This window comes from Carcharhinus amblyrhynchos, unplaced genomic scaffold (assembly GCF_965287045.1).
Source record: "Carcharhinus amblyrhynchos unplaced genomic scaffold, sCarAmb.v2.hapA scaffold_87, whole genome shotgun sequence".
Lineage (NCBI taxonomy): Eukaryota > Metazoa > Chordata > Chondrichthyes > Carcharhiniformes > Carcharhinidae > Carcharhinus > Carcharhinus amblyrhynchos.
The window spans coordinates 195,233-210,194 of record NW_027649827.1 but is presented as its reverse complement, the minus strand read 5'-3'; the positions used below and the strand labels follow the sequence as shown (position 1 = coordinate 210,194).

General features: G+C 48.8%; 1 protein-coding gene across 1 annotated transcript in view; it reads right to left on the bottom strand.

Annotated features, from left to right (window-relative positions):
* LOC145337972 (transcriptional-regulating factor 1-like) overlaps window positions 1-13,866 on the bottom strand; it is a 47,219-nt gene extending 33,353 nt beyond the window's left edge. Inside the window, exons 1-5 of the mRNA XM_080182752.1 lie at window positions 13,829-13,866; window positions 10,203-11,301; window positions 6,207-6,379; window positions 4,951-4,994; window positions 3,991-4,129 (exon numbers count right to left, since the gene is read on the bottom strand). Coding sequence (XP_080038878.1) covers window positions 3,991-4,129; window positions 4,951-4,994; window positions 6,207-6,379; window positions 10,203-11,229 — 1,383 coding nt within the window. The 5' untranslated portion in view covers window positions 11,230-11,301; window positions 13,829-13,866. The remainder of the gene's footprint in view (window positions 1-3,990; window positions 4,130-4,950; window positions 4,995-6,206; window positions 6,380-10,202; window positions 11,302-13,828) is intronic.
* Window positions 13,867-14,962: the final 1,096 nt, after the last annotated feature.

The window sequence follows — 14,962 nt, the reverse complement described above, 5'->3', positions numbered from 1 at the left end:
TTTTTCAAGAGGATGAGAAGTTCTGATAGAACAGATATCATTTCCTCTGCCAAGTTTCTCAATCATAGAATCCCTACAGTGCAGAAGGAGGCCATTCAGTCTATCCACCCTGTACCAACAACAATTCCACCCAGGCCCTACCCCCAAAACCCCACATATGGGTAGCATGGTGACATGGTGGTTAACTCTGGGACCCGGCTTCAATTCCTTGTTTGGGTCACTGTCTGTGTGGAGTCTGCACGTTTTCCCCGTGTCTGCATGGGTTTCCTCCCGGTGCTCCGGTTTCCTCCCCCAGTCAGAAAGTCATGCAGGTTAGGTGCATTGGCCATGCAAAATTCTCCCTTGGTGTACCTGAAGAGGCGTCAGAGTGTGGCGACTAGAGGATTTTCACAGTAACTTCATTGCACTCTTAATTGTGACACTAACAAATAAAATGTAATCTTATATTTACTTTGCTAATTCGCTGACACTAAGGGACAATTTAGCATGGCCAATCCACCTAACCAGCGTAACTTCAGACTGTGGGAGGAAACCAGAGCACCTGGCGGAAACCCACGCAGACATGGGAAGAATGTGCAAACTCCACACAGACAGTGACCGAAGCCAGGAATCAAACCCGGGTCCCTGGCGCTGTGAGGCAGCAGTGCTAATTTTAAATATTAAAAAGATTAAAGCCCTACTTTCCCTACATTAAGTGATCCCTCTCTCCTATCCCACACCCAGAGCATCTCAGAGTTGTGCAGCCCAGAAGGAGGCCACTGGGGCCATCATTGCCTATGTCGGCTCTTGAAAAGATTTGTCCAATGAATCCCGCTCCTCCCGCTTTTCTCTCATCGTGCTGGGGGTGAGCTAGCTCAATACACTGTGTTCCCACCTTCAGAGGGTAGATACTAAACCAGCTGGTGTTTGTAATTTAGCAGTGCTGTTCCCTGGATTGCTGGTCAGAAGGTCCAAACTGGTGATCTTCTTTCTAAGCCCAGAGAGGCACACAGCTGACTTGCACTGAGTTTTTATACGGCTGCTTGTTGTTGTTTGGTGTACTTTGGGGCGCGCCACCTCCTCAGTAAAGTGCTGTTTAGGATCCACCCAATGACCACAGAAGCAGAGTGAGTAACAGATATGCTGTTGACTCACCAATAGACTGTTTGTATTGGATGTCCCAGACACTGCATAATAAACTTTCAAGAACCATTATATCATCTCTGTGAGTGTCATATATGGTGAATCCTCCAGAAATTACTGCACATTTTACTAATTAACCCCTAATAACAACATCACCAAGCAGTGTAAAAAAATCACTCCAAACTGGCAGCAGAACCTGACTCTTTGAATAAACTTCCATCACTTCATAAAAGCGGCGCGGTGGCACAGGAGGAGCGGGATTCATTGGATAAATCTTTTCAAGAGCCGACATGGGCAATGATGACCCGAGTGGCCTCCTCCTGGGCTGCATAACTCTGAGACGCAGGGAACAGCGCCGCTAAATTACAAAAAGCAGCTGGTTTAGTATCTACCCTCTGAGGCATGGGATAGGAGAGAGGGATCACTTAATGTAGGGAAAGTAGGGCTTTAATCTTTTTTTAATATTTAAAATTGCAGCATGCTGCTGTGCTGGGTGTCCTTGTGCAAGAATCACAAGGAGTTGGTTTGCAGGTGCAGCAGGTCATTAAGAAGGCAAATGGAATTTTGTCCTTCATTGCTAGAAGGATGGAAACGGCAAGGTTATGTTACAGCTGTATAATCATAGAAACTATAGAAACCCCCACAGTGCAGAAACAGGCCATTCGGCCCATCGAGTCTGCACCGACCACAATCCCACCCAGACCCTACCCCCATATCCCTATATATTTACCAGCTAATCCCTCTAACCTACACATCTCAGGACTCTAAGGGGCAATTTTAGCATGACCAATCAACATAACCCTCACATCTTTGGACTGTGGGAGGAAACCGGAGCACCCGAAGGAAACCCACGCAGACATGAGGATAATGTGCAACTCCACACAAGACAGTGACCCGAGCCAGGAATCGAGCCCAGTCACCTGGAGCTGTGAAGCAGCAGTGCTAACCACCCTGATACTGTGCCGACCAATATAAGGTGCTGGTGAAGCCACACCTGGAGTACTGTGTACGTTTTGGTCTCCTTAATTGAGGAAAGATATCCTGGCACTTGGAGGGGGTGCAGAGGACATTCACTAGGTTGATTCTGGAGTTGAGAGGGTTGGCTTATGAAGACAGACTGAATAGATTGGGGCTATACTCATTGGAATTCAGAAGAATGAGGAGAGATCTTAAAGAAACATTTAAGATTATGAAGGGAATACACAAAATAGAAGAAGTTGTGGCTGTTTCCATTGGCGGGTGAAATTAGAACTAGGAGGCATGGCCTCAAAATAAGGGGAAGCAGATTTAGGACTGAGTTGAGAAGGAACTTCTTCACACAAAGGGTTGTGAATCTGTGGAATTCCCTGCTTAGTGAAGCAGTTGAGGCTACCTCATTGAATGTTTCTGAGGTAAGTGTAGATAGATTTTTGAACAGTAAAGGAATTAAGCGCGGGCGAGTAAGTGGAGCTGAGTCCACAGAAAGACCAGCCATGATCTTATTGAATGGTAGAGCAGGCACAAGGGGCCAGATGGCTGGCTCCCGCTCCTAGTTCTTATGTTTTTATGTTCCTATTCCTAATATCTGTCCTAGGGCTCATTCTGAGCCCCTTTATCTAACCGTAGAGATGGTACAAGGCACAGAGCCAAGATTTAAACTGCTACACAGCAAGGTATCTAGTGGGGATGAGCAATAAATAGCTAGCAATATCAGGAACACACACATCCCCAGATTCCATTTATAAGTGTGAATTATTTACCATTATCTCCACATCTCCTATACTGCCGTTCCACAGTTGTTGCTGGGAGTGTTTTTGGGATCTCAGACTCACTTTCCCTCTCTGGTTATTGAACAGTGTAGACAGGCCAGCAGGCCTCTGCTAACTTTTTGACGGAAGCTCCGTAGTCTACAACCCATCTTCCACATCTTTTCTCCTGTGTTTCCTCATCTCAGTTTCACCCTTTGCTGCAAAGAGTTGATTAGTGTATATTTTCTCACAACCTTTCAGAAAGAACCCCAAGGTGGCACAGTGGTTAGCACTGCTGCCTCGCAGTTCCAGGGACCCGGGTTCGATTCCCGACTTGGGTCACTGTCCATGTGGAGTCTGCACGTTCTTCCTGTCTCTGCGTGGGTTTCTTCTGGGTGCTCCAGTTTCCTCCCACAGTCTAAAAGATGTGCTGGCTTGGGTGCATTGGCCATGCTAAATTGCCCCTTACTTTAAATTATGGTTTATTTATAAGTGTCACAAGTAGGCTTACATTAACGCTACAATGAAATTGCTGTAAAAATTTCCTAGTCGCCACACTCCTGTGCCTGTTCGGGTACACTGAGGGAGAATTTAGCACAGCCAATGCACCTAACCTACACATCTGTGGACACTAAGGGGCAATTTAGCATGGCTAATCCACCTAACCAGCAAGTTTCTCAGACTGTGGAAGGAAACCGGAGCATTCGGAGGAAACCCATGCAGACACGGGGAGAATGTGCAGACTCCACACAGACAGTGACCCAAGCCAGGAATCAAACCCAAGTCCCTGATGCTGTGAGGCAGCAGTACTAACCACTGTGCTATCTCTGTGTGTAGATTAGTGGGGTAAGTGGGGCAATTACATTGGGTTATGGGGATAGGGTCCAGGTAGGGTGCTCTGTCAGAGGGTCAGTGCAGACACAATGAGCCGAATTGCCTCCTTCTGCATTGTAGGGATTCTAGGTAGGCAGTGACCATACCCTTGGTACTCCAGTGAAAGGTTACTAGCCCTTTGTATATGGGCAAGGGTTTACTCTGTCCTCCACATCACCTTATTCTTGTGAACTGCTTATACTTCTGAAGCAGTAAAGTTACTGAGCGATTGATCTGTTCTGTACTGATTGGAGTGGCATTAACCGACCTGGCTGATGCTGTGAGATGTCTTCATACATCCGTGGGTGCCCATGTGAATGTGCAGGGTAGAGAGGCTCCTGAATTGCTCCTTGCAGTAGCTGCAGCTGAGGGAATACAAGGTGTCTGGCTTCTCCTCCATCCCTCTTCTGTGGGGCATAAACAGTGCAAGAACCTGTGTTTATTGCACACTTTACATCAATGCAGGACATCCCGAAACGCAATACAGCCAATGAAACACTGCTGGGGAATGTACTCAGTACTGTAATTTATCAGAGTTAGGTCAGAGTAGTGCTGATAAAGATTGTCCCAAAACACCAGAGAAAACTCCCCTGCTCCCTCAGCACTGACCCTCCCACAGTGCGGCACTCCCTCAGCACTGACCCTCCCACAGTGCGGCGCTCCCTCAGCACTGACCCTCCGACAGTGTGGCACTCCCTCAGCACTGACCCTCTGACAGTGCGGCGCTCCGTCAGCACCGACCCTCTGACAGTGCGGCGCTCAGTCAGCACTGACCCTCTGACAGTGCGGCGCTCCATCAGCACTGACCCTCTGACAGTGCGGTGCTCCCTCAGCACTAACCCTCTGACAGTGCAGCGCTCCGTCAGCACTGACCCTCTGACAGTGCGGCGCTCCCTCAGCACTGACCCTCTGACAGTGCAGCGCTCCCTCAGCACTGACCCTCCCACAGTGTGGTGCTCCCTCAGCACTGACCCTCCCACAGTGCGGCGCTCCCTCAGCACTGACCCTCCCACTGTGCGGCGCTCCCTCAGCACTGACCCTCCCACAGTGCAGCGTTCCCTCCACTGACGTTGAGTGTGTCAGTCAGGTTTACACAATACCCCTGTGGCCTAAGCCATGAACTCATGACCTGACTGAGAGGTGTTATCCACTGAACCAAAGCTGACGCATCAATAAACTTTCAGGGAGTACTTGAACTACAGGTATGCTGTGCACAGCAGTGTGTTACCTTTGTTCTGACATTCTTGCACAGGCCTGAGGAACTTGGTGAACCTGCAAAATCAACAACAATTGATTGTCATTTTCCCTCATCCATACCCAATGGACACGTTCCATTTATTCCCACAACATTTGCACTTGTGAAATGCACTGGCCTAAGCTGCAGATGAGCCCTACACATCACACTGGATGGTACCATTTTTCTCTTGCTTTGCCGTGCTCACTGATATCAGCTCAATTCTTGCTGCCATTCTCCTGCCATGCCCTTGTCACATCCAATCATAGAATCCCTACGGTGCCATTCAGCCCTTTGAGCCTGCATCCACAACAATCCCACCCAGGCCTTTCTGCTTGTATCACAGCTTGGTATGGCTCCTGCTGTGCCCAAGAAACTGCAGAAGGTCCTGAACGTAGCCCAATCCATCACTCAAATCATCCTCCCATCCATTGACTCTGTCTATACTTCCCGCTGCCCCGGGAAAAGCAGCTGATATAATTAAGGACTCCACACACTCCAGACATTCTCTCTTCCACCTTCTTCCGTCAAGCAAAAGATATAAAAGTCTGAGGTCACGTACCAACTGACTCAAGAACAGCCTTTTCCCTGCTGCTGTCAGAGTTTTGAATGGACCTACCTCACAGTTCATCTTTCTCTACATCCTAGCTATGGTTGTAACACTCCATTCTGCACTCTCTCCTTTTCTTCTCTACGAACGGTATGCTTTTTGTACGTATAGCGTGCAAGAAACAGTAACTGATAACTGTATTCCAATACATGTGACAATAATAAATCAAATCAAATCAAATCAAAAGGCCCTATCCTTGTTACAACCCACTGCTCATCCTGCTGAAACTATCTTGCACATGAGTCGTCATAATTTGGACAAGAGGAAGTGAAAAATATTCATCGAGGTTTCCAGAAAAGAGAAGAATTTATTGTTCTGAATTAACTCCTCAGAGGCCATTGTTCCCTCTATTTTAAAGCGTATCTCCACTCCACCGAGTGCTTCAGGTAGAAGGTCAGAATCTGGAGTGCTAGTAGCCCTGACACCTATCAATATAGTTGAACAGGTGAGTCTCCCTGATTGGGCAGGCAATCATTACCTCCATGAGGGAGCTCATACACCAAGAGGCCCACCTCATGGGCCTCAGTGAGGTCATTGCATGTTCAGAGTAACAACCGTGCATGAGCTTTCTCCAGGGAACCCAGACTTCAAGGTGAATGAGCACGCATACACAGGAATAAACAGCTGCACCTGCCCCCACCTGCTGCCAGTAGATGCCCGATGGGCAGGCCTGCGATCCCACCTCTTTGGCCATATTCAGCGGAGCCTGGAGCTCCGTGCATCCGGAGTGTTCTCCGTTCTCCAACCCCTGTCGGGAACAGCTCCGAGTGTACTGCACGGAGGGAGAGGTGTTCAGATGCTGGGGACTCTGCACTGAAGCACAAAGAAGGTCGTCAATAATCATCTGCTCAGTCACCCAAACTCAGTGCTTGGCTTTACAAGAAGGCCATTCAGCCCATCTAGTCTGAACTGATTCTCTTACTCAGCATCTTACCAAGTCCCACCCCTGCTCTATTTCTGTAAACACAGTAAGAAGTCTCACGACACCAGGTTAAAGTCCAACCAGTTTATTTGATAGTAAACCCACTAGCTTTTGGTGTTTGCCCCTTCATCAGGTTAGTGACCCATGTTTTTACCTCACTAATCCCCTTAACCTACACGCCTTTGGACACCTAACAGACAATTTAGCATGGGCAATCCACCTAACCTTCACATCTTTGGGCACTCTGATATCCCCCACACCCCTCACTGTAACACTCCAATATACCCTATACTCCTCACTGTAACACCCTGATATACCCCACACCCTTCACTGTGACACTATAATATACCCCACACCTCTCACTGTAATACTCTGATATAGGGCGGCACGGTAGCACAGTGGTTAGCACTGCTGCTTCACAGCTCCTGGGACCTAGGTTCGATTCCCGTCTGTGTGGAGTTTGCACATTCTCCTCATGTCTGCGTGGGTTTCCTCCGGGTGCTCCTGTTCCCTCCCGTAGTCCAAAGATGTGCGGGTTAGGTTGATTGGCCATGCTAAATTGACCATAGATGCATATATTAGAGAGGATTAGTTGGTGAAATATGTACGGATTGGAGGTAGGGCCTGGGTGGGATTGTGGTCTGTGCAGACTCGATGGGCCAAAGGGCCTCTTTCTGTACTGTAGGGTTTCTATGTTTCTATCCCACAGCCCTCACTCAAACACTCCGATATATCCCTTACGCCTCAATGTAACACTCTGATATACCCCACACCCCTCACTGTAACACTCTGATATCCCCCACACCCCTCACTGTAACACTCTGAAATATTCCACAGCCCTCACTCAAACACTCTGCTATATCCCTTACCCCTCACTGTAACGCCCTGATATACCTCACACCCCTCACTGTAACACTCTGATATACCTCACAACCCTGACTGTAACACTCTGATATACCTCACAACCCTGACTGTAACACTCTGATGTATCTCGGATCCCTCACTGTAATACTCTGATATACCCCACACCCCTCACTGTAACACTCTGATGTATCCCGCACTCCTTATTGTAACACTTGATATGCTCCACACCCCTCACTGTAACTTTCTGATATACACCACATCCCTCACTGTAACACTCTGATATACACTACACTCCTCACTGTAATACACTGATATATCCCACACCCCTCTCTGTACCATTCTGATATATCGCACACCCCTCACTGTAACTCTGTGATATATCCCGCACCCTACACTGTAACACACAGATATACCCCACACCCGTCAATGTAACACTCTGACTATCCCACACCTCCACTGTAACACTCTGATATATTACGCATCCCTTATTGTATCACTCTGATATGCCCCACACCCCTCACTGTAAGTCTCTGATATACCCCACACCCCTCACTGTCACACTCTGATATACCCTACACCCCCCACTGTAACACTCTTGATATATCCCACACCCCTCACTGTAACACTAATGTACCCCATACTCCACACTGTAACACTCTGATATATCCCATACCCCTCCTTGTAACACACAGATGTATCCCACACATTCCGCTGTAATACTCTGATATATCTTATACCCCTCACTGTCACAGTCTGATATATCCCACACCCCTCACTATAACACTCTGATATACCCTACACCCCAAACTGTAACACTCTTGATATATCCCACACCCCTCACTGTAACACTGATGTACCCCACACCCCGCACTGTAACACACTGATATACCCCACAACCCTAATTGTAACACTCTGAAATACCGGTACCCCTCAGTCAAGCACTCTGATATATCCCACACTCCTCACTGTAACACTCTGATATACCCCATACCCCTTACTGTGACAGTCTCATATATCCCACACCCCTCACTGTAACATTCTGATATATCCTGCACCCTCACTGTAATACTGATATATCCCATACCTCTTACTGTAACACTTTGATATGCCCCACACCCCTCACTGAAATACTCTGATATATCCCACACCCCTCACGGTAATACTCTAATATATCCCACACCCTTCACTGTAACACTCTGATATACTCCACACCCCTCACTGCAACACCCTGATATACTGCACACCCCTCACTGTAACACTGTGATATACTCCACACCCCGCACTATCACACTCTGATATACACTGCACCCCTCACTGTAACATTCTGATATATTCCACACCCCGCACTGTAACACTGTGAGATACCCCACACCCTTATTGTAACATTCTGATATATCCCACATCCCTCACTTAAACACTGATATACCACACACCCCTCACTGTCACATTCTGATATACCCCACACACCTAACTGTAACACTCTGATATATCCCGCACCCCTCACTATACCACTGTGATATACCCCACACCCTCACTGTAACACTCTGATATACCCTGCACCCTCACTGTAAACTCTGTTATGTCCCACATGCCTCACTGTAACACTCTGATATATCCCACACCCCTCACTGTAACACCCTGATATACCCCACACTGTAACACTGATAAATCCTGCACCTTTCACTGTGACAGTGATATATCCCACATCCCTTCACTGTAACACTGAGATACCCCACACCCGTCACTGTAACACTCTGACATATCCCACACCCCTCACTGCAATGCTCTGATACATCCTGCACCCTCTTACTATAACACTGGTATATCTCGCACCCCTCACTGTAACACTCTGATATATCCCACGTTCCTCACTGTAACGCTCTGATATACCCCACATCGCTCACTGTAACACTGATATCTCCTGCACCCCTCACTGTAACACTCTGATATATCCCACATCGCTCACTGTAACACTCTGATATATTCCACACCCGTCATTGCAACGCTGTGATATACCCCGCACCCTCTCACTGTGACACTGTGAAATATCCCGCACCCCTCACTGTAACACTCTGATATACCCCCACATCACTCGCTATAATACTCTGATACACCCTGCACCCTTCACTGCATCACTCTGATATACCCACACCGTTCACTGTAACATCTGATGTACCCACACCCTTCACTGTAACATCTGATGTACCCCCACCCTTCACTGTAACATCTGATATATTCCACACCCTCACCGTAACACTCTGAAATATCCCGCACCCCTCACCGTAACTCTCTGATATATTCCACACCCTCACCGTAACACTCTGATATATCCCACACTCCTCACTGTAACACTCTGATATCTCCCACACCCCTCACTGTAACACTGTTATACTCCACACCCCTCTCTGTAACACTCTGATATATCCCATACCCCTCACTGTAACACTCTGATACACCCCACGCCCCTCACTGTAACACAGTGTAATACCCTACACCCTTCACTGATACACCCTGACATACCCCACACCCCTCACTCTAATCCTCTGATATACCCCACACCTCTCACTGTAACATTCTGATATATCTCACACCCCTCACTGTGACACTGATATACCCCACATCGCTCACTGTAAAACTCTGATATATTCCAGAGCCCCTCACTGTAACACTCTGATATACCCCACAGCCCTCAGTGTAACACTCTGGTATACTCCACACCCCTCATTGTAACACTCTGGTATACTCCACACCCCTGACTGTAACACTCTAGTATACCCCCACACCCTTCACTGACTCCAGACCCGCCATGTATTCCAGTATAACGATTGCGTCTAGGAGAAAGTCAGGTACTTGGTGAGTTGTTGGCGGGCTGTGGGTACAGCTGGTGTGTCCTGGTGTCTCTCTGCTGTCCTTGTACCCGGTAGTGTTGTCTTTCACCGTACAGGTATTGGGGAGGTGTGTTGAGTGGGTGGTGGAGTTGGTCCGGCTTCCCTTGCGGGCAGGGGTGCTGGAGGGCGGTGCGCTGGGCAGTCTCCCTGCTCATCTGTGCTACCGGCATGTGTTGCAGCAGGTGGTGACGGCCGGACTGCTGCATCTGCTGGTAGTGGCCCATCTGGTGCTGGCTGTCGCTCTGGGGCTTGGCCTCTCCGACCGTCTTGTGGAGCTGCTGCATGGGTGCTGCAGGCTGCTGCAGCATGTCCTGCGACAACTGCTGCATGAGAGTGGGCAGCGTTTGCTGCTGCTGCTCCCCTGCCAGGCACCGCAGCTGAGGGTAGGTGTAATGCAGCGACTGTTGAGGCATGACTTTGGGCTGCTGGGTGACGGGCATGCAGGGCAGGTGCTGGGGTACTCTGGGGTGGGGGTAGCGATGCGTTGGAGGTTTCTGAGACAGCATCTGCCGCAGCGTGACGTTCTGGGGGTAGCTACCCAGAACCCCGGGGCTCTGAGCCAGGGAGTGGCGGTTGGCAAAGGCTTCGTTGAACGAGTCCAGTTTCCCATCCGTCCGTTTAGCCAGCTGGTCCTGGCACTGTTCGTAGGGCAGGCAGTAGGCGTACCCGCTTGCTGCCCTCACCAGTCTGGGATTGCCGGGCTCTTGTTTCACGTTCACCTGGGCTCCCATATCGGAGTGACCCCAGCCAGCATCCGCGGCCAGCTCCATCCCCTTGTGCCCGCCCATCTCCAGCCTGCTGGCGTCCATGGGATCCGGATCGAAGCAGGGCGACGTGGGGGAGCCGGACTCGGGGACGCCCTCCAGCCCGAGGGCGTGCGAGAGGCTGGCGTCCATGCCCGGCAGGGGGCCGCACTGCCCCTGGTGCTGGAAGAAGAGCAACCCGGCTTCCTCACTGCTGTCCGGCTGCCTCAACTGCTGGTCAGCCATGACTCGACCCTCCTGCGTCTGATCCACGTTTGCCGACAGAGCCTGGAGAGCATCAGTTACCAGAGCTGCAAGCTGAAACAGAGAGCGCGAGTTAATCACCAGTCCACCATCTGGCACATTCCCCACAATATATATCAGTGACTTGGATGAAAACGTAGCTGGTCTGATTGGCAAGTTTGCAGATGATGCTAAGATTGACAGAGTTGCGGATAGTGACGAAGGTTGTCAGAGAATGCAGCAGGATATCAATAGGCTGGAAGATTGGGCAGGGAAACGGCAGATGGAATTTAATCCAGTTCAATCCCATTTAATCCAACTGGGAGATCCAATTCAGGTGGGAGCTATAAAACAAATGGCAGAACCATCAGGAGCATAGACACACAGAGAGATCTGGGAGCACAGGTCTACAGATCCTTAAAAGTGGCAGCACAGGTGCAAAAGGTGATGAAGAAAGCATATGGCATGCTTGCCTTCATCAGCCAGGGCATCAAGTATAAAAGTTGGCAAATTATGTTACAGTTGTATAAAACATTGGTTTGGTCACATTCAGAATACTGTGTCCAATTCTGGTCACCATACTACCATAGAGTCATCAAGATTGACAGCATGTAAACAGGCCCTTCGGCCCAACTTGTCCATGCCAATCCTTTTTTCAAACTGCTAAGCTAATCCCAATTGCCCACTTTGGCTCATATCCCTCTATACCCATCTTACCCATGTAACTAAATGCTTTTAAAAGACAAAATTGTATCCGCCTCCACTACTACCTATGGCAGCTTGTTCCAGACACTCACCACCTTCTGTGCGAAAAAATTGCTGCTCTGGACGCTTTTGTATCTCTCCCCTCTCACCTTAAATCTATGCCCTCTAGTTTTAGACTCCCCTACCTTTGGGGAAAGATATTGACTATCTAGCTGATCTGTGCCCCTCATTTTTTTATAGACCTCTAGAAGATCACCCCTAAGCCTTCTATGCCCCAGAGGAAAAAATCTCTGTCTATCCAGGCTCTCCTTATAACTCAATCCATCAAATCCCGGTAGCATCCTAGTAAATCTTTTCTGCACTCTTTCTAGTTTAATAATATCCTTTCTATAATAGGGTGACCAGAATTGCACACAATATTCCAAATGTGGCCTTACCAATGTCTTGTACAACTTCAACAAGATATCCCAACTCCTGTATCCAATGTTCTGACCAATGAAACTAAGCATGCCAAATGCCTTCTTCACCACTCTGTCCACCTGTGACTCCACTTTCAAGGAGCGATGAACCTGTACCCCTAGATCTCTTTGTTCTGTAACTCTCCCCAATGCCCTACTATTAACTGAGTAAGTCCTGCCTGGTTCAGTCTACCAAAATGCATCACCTTGCATTTATCTAAGTTAAACGCCATCTGCTATTTGTCAGCCCACTGGCCCAATTGATCAAGATTCCGTTGCAATCCTAAATAACCTTCTTCACTGTCCACAGTGAGTAGACACACAGAGAGATCTGGGAGTACAAGTCCACAGATCCTTAAAAGGCGGTGAAGAAAGCATATGGCATGCTTGTCTTCATCAAATGGGGCATCGAGTATAAGAGTTGGCAAATTATGTTACAGTTCTATAAAATGTTGGTTCAGTTACATTTGGAATACTGTGTCCAATTATAGTGACCACACTACCAGAAGGATGTAGACGCTTTGGAGAGGGTGCAGAAAAGGATGTTGCTATTAGCTATGAGGAGATATTGAATAAACTGGGATTGTTTTCCCTGGAAAGTTGGAGGCTGAGGGGTGAAGTTTATAAAATTACGAGAAGTATAGATAGGGTGAACAGTTGGAAGCTTTTTCCCAGGACAGAAATGACAATTACAAAGGGGGCACAAGTTCAAGATAAGGAGGGAAAGGGGTTCAGTGGAGATGTGCTTGGGAAGGTTTTTACTCAGAGGTTGGTGGGAGCCTGGAATGCACTGCCAAGTGAGGTGGTTGAGGCTGTTACATTAGTCACATTTAAGACTTGTCTTGGTAGACATATGAACAGACGGGGAATAGAGGGATATAAGCGGTTGGTCTAGATAGGTAAACTGAGAAGGTGCCAGAATGTGGGGAGGGCAGGTTTGGATGCATATCTCACTAAGAGGGTGCAGGAATGTCGGGGGGGAGTGTACCCCACTGACAGGATGCAGTAATGTGGGGGGGGTGTAATGCCTGACAAAACCTTGCATTTTTATTGCCAAAACTCTCTTGTTGTATTCATTCCTGGGACATGGGTGTCGCTGGCTGGGCCAGCATTTATTGCCCATCCCTAGGAGGGCAGTTGAGAGTCAACCACATTCCTGTGGCTCTGGAGTCACATGTAGGCCAGACCAAGGTAAGGACGGCAGATTTCCTTCCCTAAAGGGAACCAGATAGATTTTTCCGACGATGGGCCATCAGTAGACTCTTAATTCCAGATTTTTTGTTTACTGAATTCAAATTTCACCATCTGCCACTGTGGGATTCGAACCTGGGTCCCCAGAACATTAGCTGCCATTTTGAATCCCTTCACATGGCTTCGCCCCTCCTTATCTCCTCAAAGCCTCTGAGATCTCTCCTCCAATCCTGCCCTCGCGCTCTCACCTGATTTTTAATCACTCCACCAACGGCAGCCGCTCTTTCAGTCACCTGGGCCTGAGGTTTAGAAGTTCTCTTCCGAAACCCGTCCGTCTCTCTGTTGACCGTATATCAGTCAGCACCTAAAAGGAAAAGGGAAGCTTTCACTGGAGGGACTTCCACCTCTATCAGCTGTTAACCCCCCGACCCCCAACCCTTCTGACTTTGCTCCTGGTCTTTTCGAAGTCCCTTTTGGAGACAAAGATGAAATAAAGAATCTCAGTAAAATGTCCACATCTGAACGCTTCACACAACATGAACTGAGGTCACTGTTGTAAGGTGGAAACCAAAGCAGTCAATCTGCACACAGCAAGATCCCACAAACGGCAGTCTGTGCTTTCAGGATGTTGGGGTTACTCTGGCCTCAGGAGAACTCCCCACTGCTCTTGTGCCAGGAGTGGCCATGGACCTTTTTCACCCTCTCAAGAATGTAGACGGAGCCTCAGTTTGATATCTCATTCAAAGATAGCAACAGTACAGCACACTCTTTCACTAGTATTCCACTGACAGTGTGGCGCTCCCTCAGTACCGACCCTCTGACAGTGTGGCGCTCCCTCAGTACTGACCCTCTGATAGTGCAGCTCTCCCTCAGTACTGATCCTCCAACAATGCGGCAACTCCCTCAGCACTGACCCTCTGACAGGGCAGCACTCCCTCAGCGACCCTCCGACAGTGTGGCGCTCCCTCAGCACTAACCCTCTGAAAGTGTCGCACTCCATCAGCACTGACCCCCTGACAATGCGACACTCCCTCAGTACTGACCCTCTGACAGTGCGGCACTCCCTCAGTACTGACCCTCTGACAGTGTGGCACACCCTTAGCACTGACCTTCCGACAGTGCAACATTCCCTCAGCACTGACCTTCTGACAGTGTAGCACTCCCTCAGTACTGACCCTTAGTGTGGCACTCCCTCATCACTGACCTGCCGACAGTGCAGCACTCCCTCATCACTGACCTTCTGACAGTGTAGCACTCCCTCAGTACTGACCCTTAGTGTGGCACTCCCTCATCACTGACCTGCCGACAGTGCAGCACTCCCTCAGCACTGACCTTCCGACAGTGAGACACTCCCTCAGCACTGTCTCTAACAGTGCAGCACT